The sequence below is a fragment of the Camelus ferus genome, chromosome 5 (assembly GCF_009834535.1).
Source record: "Camelus ferus isolate YT-003-E chromosome 5, BCGSAC_Cfer_1.0, whole genome shotgun sequence".
NCBI lineage: Eukaryota > Metazoa > Chordata > Mammalia > Artiodactyla > Camelidae > Camelus > Camelus ferus.
Genome location: NC_045700.1, coordinates 17,348,770 through 17,375,231, shown reverse-complemented (window position 1 = coordinate 17,375,231; position 26,462 = coordinate 17,348,770). Strand labels below are relative to the sequence as shown.

Sequence of the window (26,462 nt, the reverse complement as noted above, 5' to 3'; positions counted from 1 at the left end):
AAGTAGGAATTACCTCGGTTCTTAGTCACCCGAAAAAAAAAAAAGAATTTTTAACGAGAGACAGAAAGCGTGATATAAGCAAGATTTTTATTAGTAAAGTAAAAAGTAGTGAAAGATAGTACACTCCTTACACTTGGGAGCGGGCCAATTCAAGAGAGGAAAAATGGCGCCACTCCTTTGTTTTTCCGTCTTGGATCCTGGCTTAGGGGCGTTTTTTGTGATTGATTGATTAACGGCTCAGGTTCTTTGAGTGATCGGGCTGATTGACAGCTCAGGTTCCTTGTGCTCCGGCACGCCCATCCCCTTTTGGACAGGTTCTTACCCCAGAAGCACACAGAGAAACCTAAGGGAGGAGGCTCAAACTGTAATGTTAATTACGTTATAATGAGCATTGGATCAAGTTACTCCAGGTCCTTCTCTTATGCGCAGCTGCTGCGTTTTAATTTTAGCTGGCTTCTTTTGCTGGCCCTCATTTAGAGAAAGTAAAAGTTTCTAGAGTCCCTTATCCTGAGTGCAGATGTACTATCATTTTATGGGTTGTTCCTTTCCCCTTCCTCTCCCCCTGCCCAGTGCTCATTTCTAACTGCCTAACAATATCACCAGTACTGGTGATAAGTTATTTAATACTGCTGAATCTCATTTTCCATGTCCTTAATGTGAGGATAATAATACTTATCTTTGTGAGTTTTGAGAATTGTAGGAGATTTTCTTAAATTTTCTAGTGTACTGCCTCAGAGAAAGAGATCATTCAATAAGTGGAAGTTACTGTGTTATTCTGAAAACAGTTGTCTTTAGAATGAAAGATTCTAGTGTCCTTGCTTTTAAAGTAATTAGCTATTAACATATGGAAGTTTTTAAAGCCCCATAAGTGATTTTTAAAATATATAATTTTATAATTTACTGGAGTTGATCTTTTATCATTTTAGAATATTCTGTTTTACTGACAAAATGTGATTTTAATTTATTAAATTTAGATTGTAGCTTGCTGACTGACAGTTCATAAATATAGCTTTATCACATAAAACATGTAAACAGAATGTACACTGTCATATAAGCATGGAGTATGTTAAAATATGAAATAGGTACATTTGCGAGTCCAGATCAAATCTGAAGAGTTTCTGTGATTGAGTAAAGGACTTTGTAATCACTGAAGATATTTGAGTAGATGAGACATCTTCTTTGACTACCTCTTCAAACTCATAATCAAACTGTCTTTGTGTGTGTGTGTCTGTGCTTTATGGATCCATGTGCTTTATGGTTTTTTTTGTTTGTTTGTTTCATTTTTGGAGGAGAAATAATTAGGTTTATTCATTTTAACGGAGGTACTGAGGATTGAACCCAGGACCTCATGCATGCTAGGCGTGCACTCTACCTCTGAGCTATACCCTCCCCTCCAGATTCATGTCCTTTAGAGCAGGGGTGTCCAGTAGACCAACATATTCACCATTTTTGGGAACTGGCAGTTTATTCAAGTTAAATTTCTATTTCCAATAAGGAACTTGGAATTACTTATGTTAATACGTGGTTCTGTACTTACTTAACTCTGGAAAGATATTTGTTGAGGTTACTAGATTCTAGCCCTCCTCCCTCACCTCTGTCCACCTGCTTCCTATTATCAGTGGATGGGAGGGGAGGAGAAGTGAGTGATCAAATCTTTCATCATAGGTTACCCAGCATTTAAGATATTTTATCTTCACAGTGTTTACTTGGTGTGTCCATGTAGCCAAATTGCTATAGTAATCAGGACCATTTGCACTAACAGTTTTTGTTTGACTATCATGAATTTATAAAATTTAGTTATCTAAATTAACTGACTTTGTTCTTAAATTGAACAGAAGATTTGCTTGATACTATGTATTAGGAAGAATTTTCCATATGTAGGCCTTGTTTCTAGCTTAGAACTTTTTAGGGTGTTCTGATACCCTAAAATCCTAATATGGATCCTTAATCCATATTTAATAAACTGTCCCCTTTAATCTTAATCACTCTGCAAACTGTGTCCCCATTTTCCCTGCTATAACCTGAACTTGTCTTGGAGAGGGGGTGAGTTGCATTTTTTTACTTTTTTTCTTTTTTTAAAAGGAGGTCCTGGGGATTGAACTCAGGGCCTCATGCATGCTAAACAGGCACTCTACCACTGAGCTATACCTCCCCCCAACCTGAACTTGCCTTTATGTCCACGTACATTCTGACTTCTACATTCAAACGTACGGCCCAGCTGATGCATGTTAGTTTCTTAGTTCCTGGACAGCCATGTCTCCTGTGAACTTTATTTCCACATTAGTTCAGCCATGCACTCCAGTCATGGCACCTTATACTTTCTCATCTCTTGGAACTAGTCTAGTGTTGAAAAGGGAGCAAAAACCCAGATAATATGTCTTACCTCTACCACTAGCTGCATGATCTTCTTGGATTTTTATTTTTTTGTACATCATTATCCCATATTTTCAGATTCATTGGTATGTGTTAAGCCAGAGTGTTTGCTTTTTCATTTTTCAAAGTTACAGTTTTAATTTTAGATCATTGTAAATTCATATGCTGTCGTGAGAAATAATGCAAAGAGATCCTGCATACTATTTACCCAGTTTCCTCCAGTGGTAACATCTTGTTAAACTATACTACTTAATCACAGCCAGGATATTGACACAATCAAGATAGAGACCATTTCCATACCACAGGGATCCCTCATGTTGCCTTTTTAGAGTCAAAACATCTTCTATCCTTCCCCACCTTACCCCCTAGAATTACTAATCTGTTCTCCATTTCTATAATTTCATCATTTCAAGAGTATTATATAGATGAAATGAAACACATATAACCTTTGAGATTGGCTTTTTTCACTCAGAATAATTCTCTGGAGATTCATCCAGTTTATTGCACGTATCAGTTTTGCCTTTTTGTTGCTGAATAGTATTCCATGATGTGTATATATACCAGTTTGTTTAACCATTCACGCATTGGAGGATAGCTGGGTTGGTTTTAGTTTTTGCCTGTTATGAATAGAACTACAGTAAACATGCATATTTAGATTTTTGTGTGAACATGTTTTGATGTAACTTTCCTCTAGGGTAAATGCCCAGGAGTACAATTGCTAGGTCATGGTAGTTGCATGTATAGCTATTTGAATGAAATTGTAAAACTATTTTTCCGAGTGACTGTATACTCCTTCTTCCTAGAACATACATCAAGCCAGGAATTGTTTGTTTGCTTGATTTATTTTGTTTGTGTTTCAAATCTTTGTGAGGGACTTTACTCCATTGTAGGCTTTATAGCCATACAAACTTGCATTTGAATCCTGTTTCTCACACATTATGGCATAGTGTAGTCATCTGTGAACAAGAACACAGCACTTATTTTCTAGAGTTCTTAGGAAGATTATAGGAGATAGCCCATGTTCAAGTTCTTGGCATGTAATAGACACTATTATTTCATAAGTACTCGAGAAATAGTACTTTTATCCCCACCTTCAGTATAACTGGGTCTATTTTTGCTAGTGTTCATGTTTCAGTGTCATGACATCATCTAAAGAGTTTCTTGATATTATAATGAGTTACAATGTATAACAATGAGTTCCAAAGAAGGACTACCAATTCTTTGATTTAAATCTTTAATTTTTCTCACATATCTTTTGTAGTTTCCATATATAGGTCTTCCATATCTTTTTATTAGATTTCTTTCTGATATTTCTGGTATTTGAATTTTTTGATGTTGTTAAGAATGGTATCAATTTTAACATTTTATTTTCTGATTTTTGCCTAGATAGAAGAATTCGGTGCATTGTGTATATTGATCATATATATGCATTAATCTTACTAAATTTGCTATAAATCTACTAGATTAATTTTACTCTGTGTACATAATCCTATGCTATCTGTAAATTAAATTTTTTTCTTTCTGCTTTTCCTTTTACCCTATTCACCTGATTGGATTCCACTGTTAAATAAATTTTGAGATAGTAGGCATATTTTTGTTTTTTCTGACCTTGCAAGAAAAACTGTCAACAATTTACCTTAAGTATGATGTTTGCTCAAGGCTTTTGGTAAAAACCTTTCATAATATGAAGTAAGTTCTCTCCTATTTTTTCTATAACATGGAACCTTTGCTCTGAATGGATTTTGAATTTTATCAAATACTTTTCTCCCCCCATTATTGAGATTATCCTATCAGTTTTTTTCTTTATTTTGTTATTCTTGAATTACATTGTTTTTTTACAATGTACTTGTTTAATGGCTTAATTGATACATAATTCACTAGAAAATAAAACCATGAAATTCACTCATTTCACAATTCTTTGGTATATTCATAGGGTTCTGATCATCCCTTATCATGATCTAATTTTAGGACATTTTCATTACTCTAGAAAGAAACCCAATATTCATTAGCAGTTTCTCTTTGTTCTCTGCTCCTCTACTCCACCGCCCAGCCCCCTGATTCCATCCCTAGGCAACCACTCACTTACTTTCTGTATGGATTTGCCTAGTCAACAACTTACATATAAATGAATGCACAATATGTAGTTCTTTGTGAGTGGCTTCTGTCACTTAGCATTTTTTCAAGGTTCATTCATGTTGTAGCATGTATAAGTATTTCATTCCTTTTTATTGTCAAATAATATTCCGTTGTATAGACATAGTACATTTTCTTTACCAGTTCATCTTGATAGACAGTTGGGTTGTTCCCACTTTTTAACTATTAGGGATAATGCTGCTATGATAATTTGTATGCAAATTTTTGTGTGGATGTCTGTTTTCATTTTTCTTGAGTGTATATCTAGGAGCAGAATTTCCAAGTCTTAAGGTAATTTTCTTCAACATTTTGATGAACTGCTATATTGTTTTCCACAACAGTTATACTTTTATACATTTCCACAAGCAATATTTGAGAGTTCTAATTTCTCCACACTTTTGTCAACATTTGTTATTATCTGTCTTTTTTATTTTATCCATCTTAATGAGTATAAAGTGGTATCTCACTGTGGTTTTGATTTGCAGTTTTTGTATTACTAATGATGTTAAACATTTTTGTGTGTGCATCTTGACCATTTACGTAACTTTGGAGACATATCTATTCAGATCTTTTGCCCATATTTAAATTGGGTTGTCTTTTTATTATTGAGTTGTAATTGTTCTTTATATATTCTGGATATCAGACCCTTGTCAGATGTAATCTGCAAATATTTTCTCCCTCTGTATGGATTGTCCTCATTTTCTTGGTGGTATTATTTGCAGAACTAAAGTTTTTAATGTTGGTGAAGACCAATTTACCTATTTTTTCTTTTGTTGCTTTTATTTTGGGTATTGTATTAAGAAACCATTGCATAGCTCAATGTCACAGGGATTTATTCTTATGCTTTCTTTTAAGGGTTTTTTAGTTTTAGCCCTTACATTTTAGTATTTGATCATTTTGAGTTACTTTTTGTGTATGGTGTGAGTTAGGGGTCTAGTTTCACTCTTTTATATGTGGCTATCTAGTTGTCCCAGCACCATTTCTTGAAAAGATTATTCATTTCCTATTGAATTGTTGACACCCTTGTCAAAGATCAACCAACTATAAATATAAGTGTTTATTTCTGGACTCTCAATTCTATTCCATTGATCTATCTGTCTGTCATTATGCTAGTACTACACTGTCTTGATTACATGGCTGCATAGTAAGTTTTACAAAAAGGAAGTATAAGTTCTCTAACTTTGTACTTTTTCAAGATTGTTTTGGCTATTCTGGGGCCCTTGCCTTTCCACATGAATTTTAGGATCAGCTTGTTATTGATCGGGCTTTAAAAATTGAACTAGCCTTACATTCCTAAAATAAGCCCATTTTAGTCTTGATATCTTAGTCTTTTAATTTACTGCTGTATTTGGTTTCCTCATATTTTGTTTACTGATGAATGTAAGAAAATGGCTTGTATATATTTTTTCTTCTAATGAGCTTGTCAAATGAGGTTTAGGCTAGCTTCACTGAATGAGCTTGAAAAGAATATTTTTGTCATTGCATCAAATGGGTCAGGTTTGTTTATTGTGTTCTTCAGATCTTGAATATCTTTATAGATTTTTAATCTGCTTTTATAATTAGTTGCTGAGAGAGATGTATTGAAATGTCCCACTATAGTTATAGATTTGGCTATTCTTTGTTTCTTTCAAATTTTCCTTTTATTTCTATCTGTTTTTACTTGTATTTTTATATACTTTGAGGCAGTGTTTATCATTCTAGTAAATTAATTTTTTTATTATTATAAAATGCCCTTTGTTGCCTTAGTAATTTTCTTAGCCTTCAACATATGTTGTCTTATGTTAATAAAGCTATCAGGTGTATTTTGGTATGCATAATACGTCTTTTTCCATTCTTTTACATCAAATGTTTGAGTCCTCCTATTTAACATGTGTCTTCTTAAAGCAGCATATAGTTATTAATTTAAAATACAGTATGATAATCTTTTTCTTTTGTTTGCCATTTTTATTTCACTTACATTTATTGTCTCTTCTAGTTCACTCTTTGTCATTTCTGTTTTATTCTCTCTTTGTCTCTTCTGCTGTAAATTCCATCCAATAAATTCTTCATTTAAAAAATAAAAATAACAAAATTATCTCTTCAAAGTGCAAAATTTCTCTGACCAGCCATTTGCTTATTTCCACAATAAACCTCTTGGCAGTATATTTTAACAATATCTGATTCTCCTCAACACAGTTCCACCACTTACTTAAGAATGCATTAGTAAATTCCAATTGAATTTACTTTGTTCCCAATTGATTACAGAAATGCCATCTTGAGGTTAAAGGATCCTAAAAGATTAAGAATAAAAACATTTCTTTATTCTGTTCTCAGGTGTTGCTTTTCAAAAGAATTGATTAGAAAATGAGTTCTGCTAGATTTGCTTCCACTAAATTTCCCTAACCAATAGTTGTTGGGTTAATAATTTTAATAACATGGTATTAATAGTTATATATTGCTCATTCCATCTTAATAGCCCCTCCAACCTTACTAAAAGTAAACTAGTATATATACATTGAACAAAATGTTTTTTGCTTAATCTCTGAACTAAATCCTCTACAGTTTTCATGATTAGAGAGACATGTTTATTATAACTGTTAGTTTCTTGATACTTGAGAAAGAAGAGTAAGCCTGAGTCTCTTGTTATTAATGTAATGTTGGTTACAATGGACCTTTTGCAGCAGATAAACCTGTATGGCTGACCTACATGAGTTTTTTTTTTTTTAATATAACAAAATTTTTAGACTTTAGAAAAATAGTATAAATGGGAAAGGGCATTTAAAAATGACTATTTTGAGTATTAACTAAAACTTTCATTTTCTGTCAATTAAATTGTACCACTACGTATTTTCAAGTTCTTTATATATCCAGGTACCTATTTGAATCATCAGTGAGCCAACCACACCATAGTTTTTAGTTCAACTGAAAATTTTTCTGAATAGTCTCATACTGTTTTAGACTTCTTTCATCTTCATATTTAAACAGTTATTTTTTTCTCTTATGATTTTATTAAAACAAATTTTTCTTTAGATAGCTTTAGTTGCATTGTTTATTTTTACAAATATAGTATCTGATTCAGTCCTCATAAAATAAATCACGTAAGTTGCAATGTGACCTCAACTTAGCAGACACATTTTTTTCTTGGAATATTTGTTAAAATTTTTTACAATGTAAAAAGAAGCAAAGATAATAGATAGGGAAATAGTTTTTCTGTATTTTTCTTAGCTTCTTGCCAATGTTCCTCACTAAAATATGATATCCCTCATACCACTTGCCCTGAAAAGTGCTTCTGAGCCCCTATTACTTCTGGAAAGTGGACATGGTTCTTTCTGCTGCTTCTACCCTGGCCAGAATGGATTTCACTTAATCCTAGCTCTTTGAATTTTCACTTTCTAGATAAAAGTCTAGAACGGATTTATCTGATTAGCAAGCTCAGTAGCTGTAAGGCAGACTGGGAAAGCAAGAATCTGGTATTTCCAGCTTTACTATTGGAAGGTGACATCTGACTCACACTTATATTTGTAATGTGAGGAAGTTTCTAAACATAGCAGGGATACCAGATGTTGGGTAGCTTCAAAAAATGATACAGATTGACTGTCCCATGTCAATACCCAAATGTGTGTATTCACCCTTGTTCTCTTTCTAGAGTTTCAGACTCATGTATTTCCAAGTCTGTTTGACATTTAGACTTCATATCTTATAGCCATCTCAAACTTTATATATTCTTAAAAGATCTGTTGATTTTTTTTTCTCCCCAGTCCATTTGTTCCTTAGTCTTCAATGTCTCAGTAAATTGCACAACTCCTTCACTCTTAAATGATGTGATCTCACATATACATAGTGATTTCACATTTGCTTCATTCTCCACATGTACTCCATCAGCAAGTTCTGTTTGCTTTACCACTGAGACATTTCCCCAATCTCTCCAGTTCCACTGCTAGACATGATTCTTGCCTTGTCTGTTGCAGCCTGATAATAGGTTTCTTGCTTTTACACCTTCCTCCTTTTGAACCATTGTCTATTCTATTCTTTACTCAGGGTTTTATTGTTGTTGTTTTATAGGTTGTTGTCGAGAAGGTACCAGGGATGTCGACTCATTGGTGCTTATTAGGACCTTATCAGACAGTCCTGAGTCATAAGTCACCTCTAAATCCAGTTGCCTACTGAGACAGTGGGGACTTTTTGGACTGGTCAGGTCCTATAGGAATATTCATTCCCTATCTTTCTATTGATAACTTTGTCCTCCTCTGATAGTTTTTGAAATGTAAGTCAGATTGTGTCACTCCCCTGCTTAAAACTCTCCAGTAACCTGCAGTGAAGACTGAAATGTTCTACATATGGACCATTTGGTATAATAGCCACTATATCATTAGGTACTTGAAACACGGTTGATGCAACTAAGGAACTGAATTTTTAATTGTAGTTAAATTTAAATAACTACATCTAGCTAATAGTGTATATGACAGCACAGCTCCATTGGCTTCCCTTCATTCTTTTTTGGGGGGCAGTAAACAAAGGTTGTTCTAGAAAGAGCAACTCCTTGAGAGATAGAACCATTTTAAATTTACATGTATGTACTGTTCATTGTTTCTAAGAACAGTTTAGAGCTTTAGCTTTTTAAACTTACATAGTTATCAAAGGAATAAAACCAACCACAAAATAAGAATCAACAGAATGCAGTAATCCAATCGTAAAGGACAATCAAATGTGTTTACGCATATTCAAGAAATCAATCATCTAAGTAATAAGTAGCTCATTTGTGTCCTTTTTTTCTTTTTTTTTTTTAAGAGTCCACATATGAGCGATAGCATATGACATTTTTCTTTTTCTTTCAGGCTTAATTCACTTTGAATGATGATCTCCAGGTCCACCCATGTTGCTGCCAGTGGCATTATTTTATTCTTTTTATGGCTAAATAGTATTCCATTATATATATGTACCACATCTTCTTTATCTAGTCATTCTTGATGGACATTTGGGTTGTTTCCGTGTCTTGGATATTATTTTCTCGGGTTCTTTCCTTCTCTCTTCTCTTTCTGGGACCCCTGTAATGCAAATATATGTGCACTTCATGTTGTCCCAGAGTTCTCTTAAACTATCCTCATTTCTTTTCTTTCTTCTTTCTTTTTTCTGTTCTGCAGTAGTGATTTCCACTCATCTGTCTTCTAGCTCATTGATCCGTCCTTCTGCATTTAGTCTGTTCTTGGTTCCTTCTAGTGTGTTATTCATTTCAGTAATTTTATTCTTCAACTCTGTTTGAGCAATCTTTATATTTTTCAGCTCTTTGCTAAAAAACTTTGCTCTGTGCATCTATACTCCTCTTGAGTTCTCTGAACATCTTTGCCATTATTCCTCTAAACTCGTTCTCAGATAAATCACCTGTCTCCTCATCACTTATTTCTTCTTCTGGGATTCTATCTTGAGCCTTGGCCTGGAAGCTATTCTCTCCTCTAATGCCTCATAGTGTCTTTCTATTCGTATTTTTAGGTCGGTTAGTTACATTTCTCCACCTTGGAGAAGGGCCCTCTGTGGGAAATGTCCTATGCATCAGAGCAGTACATCATTCTTAATGATGCAAAACTTGAAAATTTCCTACTAAGATTAGATACAAGGTAAAGATGTTCCCTCTCACCATTCCTTTTCTACATTGTAGAAGCGCAGAGTAGAAACTCAAGCTGAACCATCTCTGAGAACCAGTGATGGGGGAGGAAAACCTAAACTGGGGTTGACAAACTGCTGGAGGCTCAGTGCAGACAATTCTGAGTTTAAAACTACAGGGGAACCCAGTCACTGGGAGAACCTCACACTTCTCTGAATTTTACTTCCAGGAGCCTGCCTGACCAGGGTCTCACAGTAAATAAGAGAAAACCCCCCTCCTGCTTCTGGTCTGGCTTCCCTTTATTCTTGGAGTAGAGTCCAAAGGACTTACCAACCCTTTTGTGATTTGACTCTTGCTTGTCTCACTCTTCCTTGGTTTAATCACATTGTCCTCTCTGTTTCTAGAAAACACCAAGCCCTTCCTCAACACAGGGTCTTTGCACTTATGCTGTCTGCCTGGAGTGCTCTTCTCTCAACTTTGAACCTGGCTGCTCTTTCACATCCTTTCAGACGGTAGACCAAGTATCACCTCAGAGAGGCCTTTCCTGGTCGGCCTCCCTAAAGTGGCCATTACCCTCTTAAGTTCCTTCATGACATTTGTACCATACTATAATCAATCTTCTTGTTTATTTATTTCCAGTTGCTCCCTCAAGAATATAAGCTCTGTAGGGATGTGATTCCTGTTTCTCCAGATTGTAGCATGTAGTACCTATTTGTTATTAATAAATACTTGCTGAATTCCTGAGAGTCTTAAACATTGGACACAGAGGTTGATCACTTTTTTGGGAGTGAGGGAGGCTGAAGTTTTATCATTCTGCAAATAATGGAGGAAGAAAGCAAATTTGTTTTAAAAATGAAATAAGATTATATGTAAACAGATCAAAGTTTCAATCTAAATACAAAGTGTTATTAGGAAAGCTTTAGAGTTCACTGATTTAATTGGGCCTTTTTCTTGCTGAGTTCCAAGAATTTACAGATACAGGAAACTTTTATGTGGTAAAATATTAAAATTATATCTGTGGAAACTGGTGAGGAAAGTGCTAATCAGGCAGAGTTTATGCTATGGATTCAAGTGATTAAAGAAGTCGTTTTATTTTATTTTTTTTTAACATTTTTTATTGATTTATAATCATTTTACAATGTTGTGTCAAATTCCAGTGTTCAGCACAATTTTTCAGTTATTCATGGACATATACACACTCATTGTCACATTTTTTTCTCTGTGAGTTATCATAACATTTTGTGTATATTTCCCTGTGCTATACAGTGTAGTCTATTCTACAATTTTGAAATCCCAGTCTATCCCTTCCCACCCTCCACCCCCCTGGTAACCACAAGTCTGTATTCTCTGTCTGTGAGTCTATTTCTGTCCTTTATTTACGCTTTGTTTTTGTTTGTTTGTTTGTTTTTGTTTTTGTTTTTTAGATTCCACATATGAGCGATCTCATATGGTATTTTTCTTTCTCTTTCTGGCTTACTTCACTTAGAATGACATTCTCGAGGAGCATCCATGTTGCTGCAAATGGCATTATGTTGTCGGATTTTATGGCTGAGTAGTATTCCATTGTATAAATATACCACCTCTTCTTTATCCAGTCACCTGTTGATGGACATTTAGGCTGTTGCCATGTTTTGGCTATTGTAAATAGTGCTGCTATGAACACTGGGGTGCAGGTGTCATCCTGAAGTAGGGTTCCTTCTGGATACAAGCCCAGGAGTGGGATTCCTGGGTCATATGGTAAGTCTATTCCTAGTCTTTTGAGGAATCTCCACACTGTTTTCCATAGTGGCTGCACCAAATGCATTCCCACCAGCAGTGTAGGAGGGTTCCCCTTTCTCCACAGCCTCTCCATTATTTGTCATTTGTGGATTTTTGAATGACGGCCATTCTGACTGGTGTGAGGTGATACCTCATTGTAGTTTTGATTTGCATTTCTCTGATAATTAGTGATATTGAGCATTTTTTCATGTGCTTTTTGATCATTTGTATGTCTTCCATGGAGAATTGCTTGTTTAGGTCTTCTGCCCATTTTTGGATTGGGTTGTTTATTTTTTTCTTATTGAGTCGTATGAGCTGCTTATATATTCTGGAGATCAAGCCTTTGTCGGTTTCACTTGCAAAAATTTTCTCCCATTCCGTAGGTTGTCTTTTTGTTTTACTTATGGTTTCCTTTGCTGTGCAGAAGCTTGTAAGTTTCATTAGGTCCCATTTGTTTATTATTGCTTTTATTTCTTCTAGGAGAAAATTTTTGAAATGTATGTCAGATAATGTTTTGCCTATGTTTTCCTCTAGGAGGTTTATTGTATCTTGTCTTATGTTTAAGTCTTTAATCCATTTTGAGTTGATTTTTGTATATGGTGTAAGGGAGTGTTCTAGCTTCATTGTTTTACATGCTGCTGTCCAGTTTTCCCAACATCATTTGCTGAAGAGACTGTCTTTATTCCAATGTATATTCTTGCCTCCTTTGTCAAAGATGAGTTGACCAAAAGTTTGTGGGTTCATTTCTGGGCTCTCTATTCTGTTCCATTGGTCTATATGTCTGTTTTGGTACCAATACCATGCTGTCTTGATGACTGTAGCTCTATAGTATTGTCTGAAGTCTGGGAGAGTTATTCCTCTAGCCTCTTTCTTTCTCTTCAGTATTGCTTTAGCAATTCTAGGTCTTTGATGGTTCCATATGAATTTTATTATGACTTTTTCTAGTTCTGTGAAATATGTCCTGGGTAATTTGATAGGGATTGCATTAAATCTGTAGATTGCCTTGGGCAGTGTGACCATTTTAGCAATATTGATTCTTCCAATCCAAGAGCATGGGCTATCTTTCCATTTTTTTAGTCTTCTTTAATTTCCTTCATCAATGGTTTATAGTTTTCTGTGTATAATTCTTTCACCTCCTTGGTTAGATTTATTCCTAGATATTTTATTACTTTGGGTGCTATTTTAAAGGGGATTGTTTCTTTACTTTCTTCTTCTGTTGATTTATCGTTAGTGTAAAGAAATGCAACTGATTTTTGAACGTTAATTTTGTAACCTGCTACCTTGCTGAATTCTTCAATCAGCTCTAGTAGCTTTTGTGTGGACCTTTTAGGGTTTTCTATATATAGTAACATGTCATCAGCATATAATGACACTTTTACCTCTTCTTTTCCAATTTGGATCCCTTTTATTTCTTTTTCTTGCCTGACTGCTGTGGCTAGGACTTCCAGGACTATGTTGAATAGGAGTGGTGATAGTGGGCATCCTAGTCTTGTCCCAGATTTTAGTGGGAAGCTTTGAGTTTTTCACCGTTGAGTACTATGCTGGCTGTAGGTTTGTCATAGATAGCTTTTATTATGTTGAGATATGTTCCCTCTATACCCACTTTGGCGAGAGTTTTTATCATAAATGGGTGTTGAATTTTATCAAATGCTTTTTCTGCATCGATTGAGATGATCATGTGGTTTTTGTCCTTTCTCTTGTTGATGTGATGTATTACACTGATTGATTTGTGTATGTTGAACCAGCCTTGTGTCCCTGGGATGAACCCCACTTGGTCATGATGTATAATCTTTTTTATGTGTTGTTGGATTCTATTTGCTAAAATTTTGGTGAGGATTTTGGCGTCTATGTTCATCAGTGATATTGGCCTATAATTCTCTTTTTTTGTAGTGTCTTTGCCTGGTTTTGGTATCAGGGTGATGGTGGCTTCATAGAATGAGTTTGGGAGTATTCCCTCCTTTTCAATCGTCTGGAAGAGTTTGAGAAGGACTGGTATGAGTTCTTCTTTGTATGTTTGGTAGAATTCCCCGGTGAAGCCATCCGGTCCTGGACTTTTATTCGTAGGGAGGTTTTTAATTGCTATTTCTATTTCCTTTCTAGTGATCGGATTGTTGAAGTGTTCAGATTCTTCTTGATTCAGTTTTGGTGGACAGTATGTTTCCAGAAACTTGTCCATCTCCTCTAGGTTATCCAGTTTGGTTCCATATAGTTTTTCATAATATTCTCGTATGATATTCTGTATTTCTATTTTGTTTGTTGTAATTTCTCCATTTTCCTTTCTTATTTTGCTAATTTGTGCTCTTTTTTCTTCTTTGTGAGTTTGGCCAGAGGTTTGTCAATTTTATTTACTTTTTCAAAAAACCGGCTTTTGGTTTGGTTGATTTTTTCTATGGTCTTGTTAATCTCTATTGTATTTAATTCCTCTCTGATCTTTATTATTTCCTTCCTTCTGCTGCTTTTTGGGGCTTTTTGTTCTTTTTCTAATTCATTCAGGTGGTGGGTTAAATTGTTTCTTTGAGATTGTTCTTCTTTTTTGAGGAAGGCCTGTATCGCTATAAACTTCCCTCTTAGCACTGCCTTTGCTGTGTCCCATAGGTTTTGAGTGGTTGTGCTTTCATTATCATTTGTCTCAAGGTATTTTTTAATTTCAGCTTTGATTTCCTCATTGATCCATTGTTTTTTCAAAAACATATTGTTTAATCTCCATGCTTTCCTTTTTTTCTCCTTTGTTTCTCTGTTGTTGATTTCCAGTTTCATGGCATTGTGGTCAGTAAAGATGCTTGAGATAATTTCTATCTTCTTAAAATTGTTGAGGTTTCTTTTGTGCCCAAGTACATGATCGATCCTGGAAAATGTTCCATGTGCACTTGAAAAGAATGTATATCCTATTTTTGGGGGGTGTAATGCTCTGAAAATACCCAGCAAATCTAGTTTTTCTATTGTAGTATTTAATTTCTCTGTTGCCTTGTTTATTTTCTGTCTGGAAGATCTGTCTAGTGATGTTAATGCAGTGTTAAAATCTCCAACTATGATTGTATTCCCATCAATATCCCCCTTTATCTCTGTTAGTAATTCTTGTATGTACTTAGGTGCTCCTATATTGGGTGCATATATATTAACGAGTGTAATATCCTCATCTTGTATCACTCCTTTAATCATTATAAAATGTCCTTCTTTATCTTTCTTTATGGCCTTTGTTTTAAAGTCTATTTTGTCTGAAATCAGTACTGCAACACCTGCTTTTTTTGGCTTTTCCATTTGCATGGAATATCCTTTTCCATCCTTTCACTTTCAATCTATATGTGTCCTTCTCCCTAAAGTGGGTCTCTTGTATGCAGCATATTGAAGGTTCTTGCTTTATTATCCAGTCTGCCACTCTGTGTCTTTTGACTGGAGCATTTAGTCCATTAACATTTACAGTAATTAATGATAGATGTATGTTTATTGCCATTTTGAACTTATCTTTGCAGTTGAATTGGTATATCCTCTTTGTTCCTTTCTTCTTCCTTTTGTGGTTTGGTAATTTTCCTTTGTATTATCATGGATTTTATTTAATTTTTGTGACTCCTTTGTAAATTTTTGGCTTGTGGTTACCCTTTTTTGTAAATCTACCAACCCATTACTATAACTGTTTTTATTAAACTGATAGTAACATGATCTCAAACCCATCCTACTGTTAAAAAAATTTAAAAAAGAAAGAAAAAAATATTCTATATTTCCCTGCCTCCCTCTCCCACTCTCAGTGATTTATATGTCTTCTTTTATAATTTCATGTTTACTTTATTTGTAATTCATGAGTTATCACCTTTCCAGTTGTGTGTTTCTCATTTCTGTAGCATCCTGCTGCTTTTCTATTTAGAATAGCCCTTTCAATATTTCTTTTAGCATGGGTTTAGTGTTGCTAAACTCCTGCAGCTTTTTTTTTTGTCTGTGAAACTATTTCTCCTTCTATCCTCAAGGATAGCCTTGCTGGATAAAGGATCCTAGGCTGCATCTTTTTTTCATTCAGGGCTTTGAATATATCTTGCCACTCCCTTCTGGCCTGTAGTGTTTGTGTAGAGAAATTAGCTGAGAGCCTTATGGGGGTTCCCTTGTAACTTACTCTTTGTTTTTCTCTTGCTGCCTTTAGAATCATTTCTTTATCCTTGACTCTGGCCATCTTGATTATGATATGTCTTGGTGTGGGTCTATTTGGGTTCTTCCTGTTTGGGACCCTCTGAGCTTCCTGTACTTGGAGATCTGATTCCTTCTTTAAGTTTGGGAAGTTTTCAGTCATGATTTCTTCAAAAACCTTTTCAATCCCCTTTGATCTTTCTTCTCCTTCTGGGACCCCTATTATGCAAAGATTGGGACGCTTTATATTATCCCATAGGTCCCTTATGCTATTTTCATTATTTTTTATTTGCTTCTCTTGTAGTTCTTCTGAATGGGTGCTTTCTATTGCCCTGTCTTCCAGATCACTAATTCGTTCCTCTGCATTATCTAGTCGGCTTTGCACAGCTATCAGATCATTCCTCATCTCTGTCAATGAGTTTACCCATTCTACTTGGCTCTTCTTTATAGCTTCAATTTCATTTTTGACATATTTTATATCTCTAAACACTATCTCTTTTAATTCCTTCAGCAATTCGATCACTCCTTTTTTGAAATCTTGATCTAGTAGGCTATCGATGTCTATTTCGTTGATCTTTCTTTCAGGGGATTTCTCTTGTTCTTTTAATTGGGAAAGGTTTTTCTGCTTCTTCATCTTGCTCATACCTCTTTGGCACTGTGGTTTATGGAGTATCAGTTGTTTATTTTGGTCCTTAAGGATTTTATCTATCTGATGCCTATTTAGGAATAAAACTTAGGAAAAAAAGAAAAAAAAATAAGAGAGAGAGAGAAAGAATTTTAAAAGAAGGGAGAAAGAGGGTTTGAAAACAGTGTATAATGAATAATAGAAGAGTGAGTTGAAGCAGAGTATTAATCGGGTTGAGACGTCCTTTTAAAACCTTTACAAAAAAAGGGGGGGGGGGAGAATAGATGTATTTGAAACCTGTGTCTAATCAATAGCAGGACATCAAAACCGAAGAGAAATAGAAATGAATTAAGAAGTACAGATTAAGAGAGTAATAGAAAATAGAACAGGTAAAAACAGATTAAAAAAAGGGGGGGGGTTGTCGGTGTTCTCCTGGAGTCTGTGTGCTTTTAATGTGAAGTCTTTCTGTCTTCGTCCTGTTTTGGAAGCTCAACTTGCTGTTTTCAGAGGACCTCCGTTGGCGCCCTCTTCTGTGCTGCTCCCAGCACCTGTCGGCAAGCAGATCGCGCCTCCTCCCAACACTGGGTCAGGTGCAGCTCTCTGCTGTGGGCGGGCGGGTCGCTGCCCCTCCGGATGCCGCAGTCAGATGTTGCAGACTGGCCGGGTAGGAGGGCGGGTCGTGCCCCCTCCCAGCACCTCGGTCAGGGGCTGTGTTCCTGCCTGAAAGGCGGCGGGGGGGGGGGCGCTCTCCCTCTACCTGCGCCGCCGGTAGCTCCGCTCTCTGTGCGGCTGCGCCGTTCGCCCTGGTCGGCGCTCCGCAGGTGGGCTCGGGGTAGACCGAGGGACAGCCCTGTCCCTGCTCCGAGCCAGAACCCATCTCCTTGTTTGTCTTTGTGGAGCAAGTTCTCTGAGGGACCAGGATGGAAGGATCCTATCTGCCCCGGGCTGCAGGCCAGTCTCAGTCTGGCCTTTGAGGCTGCTAAGCCCTTTGGTGTGGATGCAGGTTTCGCCCCCGCCCCCGCCTGAGTGCTCAGCGTGGAGGATATGGCGGCTGTGCCTGAGCCCCGCCTCTCTTCCCCCGAAAACTTCCGCAGGTTTTCAGAGATGGGGGTGTGCACCCTTCCCCCGAGAGCACATCAACCTTGCTGTTTTATGGAGGGCCCAGGTTGTTCTGCCCTGTGCGCCCACAGCCACGGCGCGCAACCCCTTGCGTTCCCCCGGGGCTGCCTCCGTGCAGCCACTTCCGTCCTCTGCCCGGCTTGTGCAGCCTGGCCTTGCCCGCGGCTGCCGGCCCGCGTCTCAGGCTGGGTGTCGGGGGGACGCTCTGTGCCCGTTTAACTTAGTTCTGTTAGTCAAGGGCTGCTCTGTACAGATCCGAGCCTCGGAGGCTCCCCCTCCGTCCAGCTGGCCTCTCAGTTGGAGAGGGGAGACCCAGCGAGCGAGCGCCAGTCCTCCTTTGCCGCTCCCTCCCCGCGGGACCCGTCCCGCGCTGCTTTGCCTTTTGTTCTTTCTTTTTTCCTTTTCTCCTACCAGATTTTTGGCATCTTTATCTTTTGAAGAGGGCGATGTTCTGTCGGAGTTCCACAGGTGCTCTGGTTGGCTGAGTGGTTCTGTAGATGTGGGTCTTGGTGTATTTGTGGAGAGGGTGACCTGCGAGCGTCCTTCTACTCCGCCATCTTCTCCATCTCAAGAAGTCATTTTAATATTTAAAAATATCTCATTTAATAATGAGCTAATTTAATTATTTCAAATTTGGAGTTAATGTCTTTGCATTTTATTTTTTTAAAGTGCAATTTTCCCTTATTATATCTACTATATAAATATATCTACTATAATACGAAAATATAATCCTATGAAAGGATTAATTATAAAAGGATTCATCTTTCTATAATAAATACATCTCTTAATTAAAAAATTATTTACTTTATAAAGATCTAGTTGATTTATAACTTTTCTTTTTTCTTTTTTTTTAAATGGGGGTTCTGGGGCTTGAACCCAGGACTTCATGCATGCTAGACATGCACTCTACCACTGAGTTATACCCTTCCCCCATAACTTTTCAATAATACATTTATTACTTAAAACAGGGATGTGGCTACATTATGGCTCAATTAGAAATACAAATGAAATAGAGAATGCTAGTTTCTGGGAATTGCATTAAATAATTGCTTTTGGACTCAGTACTTTGAATTTTCGTAATAGCTTATTCTGGACACATGATTCAACCAGGTAGTATCTATGTAGACCATATATCAAGGCTACTGATAAGTATTTTAATATTATTATTTATGTTTAATTCTCTAATACACCTAGTAATATCTATTTCACCTACCTCTCTGTCTTGTGATTTATTTTTTGTTTTTAGGATCATCATGCCCAAAGGTCATAACATAAGAAAGCCTCTTACACCTCAGGTTGCTTGTTTGACAAGTGAATCTTGCAAACAGCTGGATTTTTTGCCTGACAAACTAAGAGCAAAGCTGCTTCCTTTCCAGAAAGATGGCATCACATTTGCCCTCAGAAGAGATGGCAGGTAAGGTACTTTCTTCTAGACATGCTAAGATGTTAACTCCCTAGCAAGTGTATGAAAAACAACACTCTGAAAAAATTCTTTTTGTGTATGCATAGTCTTCTCATTAATTTCTTTTTACTGGATCATGAGATAATTTCAGGATATGTCTTATTTTGCCTGCATTCTTGAAAGATATTTTAGTTGGCATTACAGCTCTACTTTAATAACCAATTTTTTCTTAGCCCTCTGAAGGTTGTATTCTACTGTCTTCTGGCTTTCATAGTTGCCTTTAAAAGTGTGCTCCCAAGTCTCAAAATGTTACCCCTTCAAGTGACTTACTGATTACAAAGGGAAAAATTACACAAAATGGTCAAGTTTCGTATTGCCAACAGCGGTACAGCTACAGGTATAATGTGATACACAAGAGGTATACAACATTCCTGAGTGGTGTTCTTCCTGGAAATGCTTGACCTGATAATCACGAGGAGACAGTCAAATGAGTTCAACATGTGGGTCATTTTTTCAGAACAACTGACCTGATCTCTTTAAATGATTAAATGTCATGAAAAACCAAGGGAAGTGGTGAGAATGTTCTAAATTGAGAGAGACCTAAGAGCTAGAACATCTGAAACTTGTCCATAAACCTTGTTAGATCCTGGATAAGTAAAAAGAAAAGTTTTAGAGGACATTTTTGGGTTAGTGGGGAAAATTTTATCTGGACTCTGTTAGAGTGATATTGTTGAGTGGATGTTGATTATCTTAGATGTGGTAGTGGTGTTGTAGTTGAGTAGAAGAATGTTCTTGTTCCTGGGAAATACATGATAAAGAATTTTGGGATTTAGAATCCTGCTATCTACAGCCTACTTTCTACATTTTCCCAAAAGGGAAGGACATGTATATGTTTGGGGAACCTTTGGGTTATTCAAAATATTAACAGCATGTTAATATTAACATTTGTGTGGTATAAGTGTGTTCATTGTATTACTCTTTTTTGGCTTCTCTGTGAGTTGAAAAATTTTCCAAAACAAATGGAATCTGTAATTTTCATTCCTTTGTTGATCATCTTTTTATTGTATCTGATTTTATTATTTATTTATTATTTTTAAATTGAAGTATAGTCAGTTTACAATGTTATGTTAGTTTCTGGTGTAAAGCATAGTGATTCAGTTATATGTATATGTATATACACATATATATATATATATGCCATTTCCTGTGCTTTTTCATTATAAGCTAATACAAGATATTGAATATAGTTCCCTGTTCAACAGTAGGACCTTGTTGTTTACCTATTTGATATATACTAGTTAGTGTCTGCAAATCTCAAACTCTCCATTTTTTCTGTCCCCACTCTCTCTGCCCCCCTGATAACCATAAGTTTGTTTTCTATGTGAGTCTGTTTCTGTTTTGTAAATAAGTTCATTTGTCTTTTTGTTTTAAGATGCCATGTGTAAGTGATATATGGTATTTGTCTTTCTCTTTCTAGCTTACTTCACTTAGTATTATAATGTCTAGATCCACTCATGTTAGTGCAAATCGTATTATTTAATTCTTTTTTATGGCTGAGTAGTATTCCATTGTGTATATATACCACAACTTCTTTATCCATTCATCTTTCGATGGACATTTGGGTTGCTTCCATGTCTTGGCTATTGTAAATAGTGCTACTCTGAACATTGGGGTGGATGCAGGTGTCTCTGCAGAATAGTTTCCTTCAGATATATGCCCAGGAATGGTATTGCTGGATATGTGGTAAGTCTATTTTTAATTTTTTAAGGAGTCTCCGTACTGTTTTCCATAATCGCTACACTAAACTACATTCCCACCAACAGTATAGGAGGGTCCCCTTTTCTCTACACCCTCCACAGTATTTTATCTGTATCTGATTTTTAAGTTTTCTGTCTTTGGAGTTCTGTGGTTTCACTATAATTTATTCTATATGGTTTTCTTTTTGTTTATTCTGCTTGGGATTACTGTACATTTTAAATCTGGAATTTGTGTCATCTTGATTCTGGAAAATTCTTACTCTTCAAATATTGATTCTCACCCATTCTTTTTGTTATCTTCTGCAATTCCAATTAGACTCATTCTTGACCTTTTCACTTTATCCTATGCTTCCATTAATATCTCTTATTTTCTGTGTCTATTTTTGCTACATTATGGCTGTTTTTAAAGATCTCTTTTACAGTTTATGATTCAGCTGTCCTGATCTGTTAACTCACCTATTTAGTTTTTAGAGGACTTGTTAAAAATGATGTATAACATACATGGAAAAAAGTGTGTAGATGATAAGCATACAACTTGAAGATTTTTCACAGTATAGTCATCATCAAAATTAAGAAATAGAACATCACCCACATTCCAAAAACCTTCTTTTTGCCCCCTCCCAATCACTACTGCCTCCCTCCTTTCCAAAGGTAATACCATGATGTCTCACAGGACAGATTACTTTAACATGTTCAACTATATCATTATAATTATTCACATATACTTCTTTGACTCAACATCCTTGTGAGATCCTTCCATAGTGTTGCATATAGTTCTAATTGGTTCATTCTCGTTGCTATATAAAATTCCATTGTGTAAATAATACCATAATTTATTTATTTACTCTACTGTTGATGAGCAGTTGGATTTTTTCTAGTTTGGGGCTCTTACAAATAACAGTACTGTGAACATTCTTACACAAATCTTTTGGTAAACATATATACACATTTCTGTTGCGCATTTATCGGAAGAATTGTTGAGTCATGGATATGCATATACTCTACTAAATAAATGCTGCCTGTATGAGTTTGCCAGGGCTGTCATAATGAAGTACCATAACTGGGTGGGTTAAACAACCAAAATTTATTGTCTCACAGTTCTGAAGGCTAGAATTCCAAAATCAAGGTGTTGGCTCTTTCTTGGGGATGTGGGGGAAGGCTCTATTCCAGGTCTCTCTCCTTGGCTTCTAGATGGCTATCTTCTTCCAGTGTCTTTGCATGTCATCTTCCCTCTGTGTCAAAATAATTCCCTTTTTATAAGGACATCAGTCATACTGGATTTGGGCACACCTAATGACCTGATTTTCACTGATTACGTTGGCAAGACCGTGTTTCCAAATCAAGTCACATTCTGAGATGATTGGTGGTAAGATTTCAACATATGAATTTTGGAGGACACAATTCAACTTATAACTTAGTCAAACATTTTTCAAAGTGGATGTACCATTTTATGCTTGTATCAACAGTGTGTAAGATTTCCAGTTGTTCCACGTCCTCACCAATACTTCATATTGCTTATCTTTAAGTACATTTTAGGTATTCTGGTGGGTATATAGTGGTATCCATTGAATTTTCATTTACATTTTTCTGATGACAAATGAAATTTAACACCTTTTCATATTCTTATTAGCCAGTTGGATATCCTCTTTTGTTGGATATCCATGTCTTATTCGTTTTTCTATAAAGTTGCTGCCTGCCTTTTTCTTATCATTGTCTTTTATCAGATTTATGTTCTGGGTGAGTCTTTTGTCAGGTATATGTGTTGTAAATGAGTGTTCTCAGCCTATGGCTTGCCTTTTCACTGTTTGAATGGTGCCCTTTGATAAGCAGAAGTTCTCAGTTTTAGTGTTGTGTTAAATACTCTTTATTGGTATTGGTCTTTTATGGCTGGCACTTTTCACATCCTATTTTAGAAATTATTTTCTACTCCAGAGTTGTGAAGATGATTTCCTGTGTTTTCTTATAAATTTTTTTTGTTTTATTTTCACATTTCAGTCTACAATCTACTTGGAATTGATTTTTTGTATATGGTATGATGTAGGGGTGATGGTGGACTGATGGGTTATTTATTTATTTGTTTACTATTGTATATGGACGTATGATTGATCCATCACAGTTTATTGAAAAGACCAGCTTTTCCCTCACTGCACTAGAGTGTCACTTTTGTCATAAATCAAGTAATTTTGTTTGTATCTTTCTAGATAAGTATTGTCTAATAGAACTTTCTGCCATGATGGAGATGTTCATGTATGTATTATTCAATTCAGTAGTTTTTAGCTACTTGAGGCTCCTGAGGTTTTGAAATGTGGCTAGTGCTGCTAAGGACTGAATTTTTAATTTTAACTAATTTTAATCTGTTCAAATTTAAATAGCCACATATGTTTAGTCTCTACTATATGGGATAGTGTAGTTGTAAGTTCTCTGTTCTATTTGCCTGATTGCCAGCCTTTGTGTCAGTAACTTTTTTTTTTTTTTTTTTTTTTTTTTTAGTATTTTTTCTTTTTTCTTTTTATGAGGGGGTGGGGGAAGGAAGGTGATTAGGTTCACTTATTTATTTATTCTAATAGAGTTACTGGGGATTGAACTCAGGACCTTGTGCATGCTAAGCACACACTTTTCCCCTGAGCAGCATCCTCCCCCCAAGTACTTCCTAATTACTATAACTTTATAATAGATATTTTAGTGTAAGATAACATTAACATTCCAGCTTTGTTTTTTCAGAATTACCTTGGGTGTTGTTGACTCTTTGCATTTCCTATAAATTGTAGAACTCATGTGTCAATTTTCACAAAAAAAGTCACTGAAATTGTGAATGGGATTGTTTTGTATCTATAAATTAGTTTGGAGAGAATGGGTATCTTTATAATTTAGAGTACTTTAATCCATAAATGTGACTTGTTCTTCCATTTCTCTAATTACTCTCCATTTACTTTCATCTAAATTATTCCTCCCCTTATTTAATTTCTTTTTCAAGTAGGTTTTATAGTTTCCAATGTGTAGTTCTTTCACATATATCATTAAATTTATTGCTAGGTACTTAATAGTTTTGGTGGTGGTATATATTATTTTCCCCTCCTCTTGCTGTTTCTCTTTGTTCAGCTGTTCAAAATATTACTACATTATGCTTGAGTGTGGTTTGCTTTGCATTTATACTTCTAATACCTCTAAATCTGGGTTGATTTCACTCATTAGTTCTAGATAATTCTCAGTTGTTATCTCTTCAGGTATTATTTTTGGTCATTCTTAATCCTCTTTGCCTTCAGTTATATCTGTGTTAGACCTTTTCTTAGTGTGCCATATGTCTCATCTTCTTTTCTGTATTTTCTAATTTTTTTAAATTTCTGTGCTTCAGTTGAATATTTTTGTTTACAAGTTGAGTATTCTCATTTACTAATACTATCTTTTGCTGTTAAATTAATCTGCTGACTTCACTTAAGGTAGAGACCTTCACTCAAAATACTTGAAACCAAAACCCATGCAAAATGTCTGAAACAAGCTGAATTTATTACTCGCTAAGCAAGGGAGAATTGTGCATGTTAGACATGGGCTCTTTAAACAAAGCAATTAGTATTGTATCTGGTTTGGGGGAAGTCTACAGACCTTAAAAAGCAGAAGTGTTCAAAGATTTGCTGAATTTCAGAGTATAGTTTAGAGATTAGCTGACTAACGCCAAAGAACAGTCAGTCCTTTCCTTTCTTGAAATTGGAGAATAGGAACATTTTATTTTCTGTTCTTAATGTCAGATAGTGTATTTTTAAGTCCTGAAATATCCAATTTCTACCTGCCTGGTTATGTTGATGGTATCTTATTTCTTGACATGTTTTAATTACACTTCTTACTTCTGTAAATATTTAGAACATTCTTACTTTACATATCTGAAGTCCACTGGAGGCTAATTTTGCTTTTTATTATTGTTTATGATGGCTTATCTCCCAAAGTATTTGCTAATTAAAATTTTTTTTAATTGAGTTACAGTCAGTTTATAATGTTCTGTCAATTTCTGGTGTACAAAAAATTTTGTTTTAATAATTAGGTAATCTTGATCTCTGGGAATCTTTAGAGACCTAAGTAGTGGGTAAAACCTTCTAGGGAGGATTTGCAAAATTAAGTCCTTGGTTTAAGGTTTCCCAGGTCACATAGGCAGGATAAATTCAAAATCTCAAATTCATTTTTAGATAAGATTATGATTATGAATTTTGGTCATTAATTTTTTCCTCATCCCAAATGTTAAGTTTCCTTACTGGCTTTTTAAAAAATTTATGTATAATTAAATTTAATGAAATGCACAAGTTTTAGGTATGCAGTTCAGTGAATTCTGATATATGTATACCCCTGTGTTTTCAAACACCAGTCAAATTATAGAATACACCCATTGCCCAGAACAGGCCTCTTTTTTAATCAGTTGCATCCCCTGAATTAGGCAACTTCTGATCTGACTTCTATCACCAGAATGTACTTTTTAATAAACAATTGCTCAGTTTTTTTGAACTTTCTATTTTGAAAGAATTTCAGCTTATAGGAAAATTAATAAGAGAAGTATAGAAGTTACTTCCATATACCTTTTATCTAGTGTAACTAATTTTTACCATTTTACCATTTTTCCTTTATTTTTTAATTCGTTCCCTCCCTTTGTGTGTGTCTCTCTGTTTACACACACACACACACACAAACACACACATACACACACATGCTTTTAGTATTTTTTTTCTGACTCACTTGAGAGAATGTTACATATGTCATGCTCCTTAACCTACAACATTTCAGTATAGTACGCAGATTTTAAGAGCAAGGATAGCCTCTAACATAGCCACAGTACAGTTATCAAATTCAGGAAATTTAACTTGTATACCATTCTTTAATCTACATACCTGTTGTCAGTTGTACCAGTAATATCCTTAGAGCGTTTTTTTTCCTTTTAACAGAAGATCCAGTCTCTGATCACTGTTTGCATTTAGTAATACCTCTTTCTTTCCTTTAGTGTAAGACACTTTCCTCAGTCTTTCATGATGCTAGTTTTTTGTTTGTTTGTTTGTTTGTTTGTTTTTTGAAGAATAGAGGCCTGTTTATTTAATAGAATGTTTCTCAGTTTCTTTTACTGTTTTCATGGCAGGATTTAGATTATGCAGCCCTTTCTGAATTAGAACATAAGTAAGATCAAGGTCTTGTCCTTGTCAGGTTATCACTTTTGAAGGGACACTTTTAATGGTGAACCCTCACTGGAAGTATTAATTTTGATTGCTAGTCAAAGTGTAGTAGTTTCTCAACCTTATATATAGAACTATTTTTCTCTCAATCCTTGCCTGTTTTACAAACAACTAACATGAGATGTTAAGACCATGCAAATATGCTTCCCTTTATCCAATTTTTCCTCTTGGATTTAGCATTTATGGATGATTCTTGCTCAAAATAATTTTTGCCATGATAGTTGTTAAAATGTTGATTTATTAATTGGCATTGTACTCTAAGGAAGAGCCCTTCTTCTGCCCCAGCAATTTTTCTCTCTCTCTCTGCCCATCCATCTATGTATCCTTCCTCAGGATACACTCATGGATTCCTACATATTCTATGGGTTATAATCCTTTACTGTACCATAACTTACTATGT

General features: G+C 35.5%; 1 protein-coding gene across 4 annotated transcripts in view; it reads left to right on the top strand.

Annotated features, from left to right (window-relative positions):
* Nucleotides 1–26,462, top strand: part of ZRANB3 (zinc finger RANBP2-type containing 3) — a 207,197-nt gene that overhangs the window by 5,814 nt on the left and 174,921 nt on the right. For 3 of the 4 annotated variants that reach the window (XM_032479349.1, XM_032479348.1, XM_032479347.1), the window contains one exon: nucleotides 18,946–19,113. In XM_032479349.1, coding sequence (XP_032335240.1) covers nucleotides 18,953–19,113 — 161 coding nt within the window. In that variant the 5' untranslated portion in view covers nucleotides 18,946–18,952. Of the gene's footprint in view, nucleotides 1–18,945; nucleotides 19,114–26,462 lie in introns of those variants that run through there. The other variant, XM_032479350.1, reaches the window with a different exon arrangement.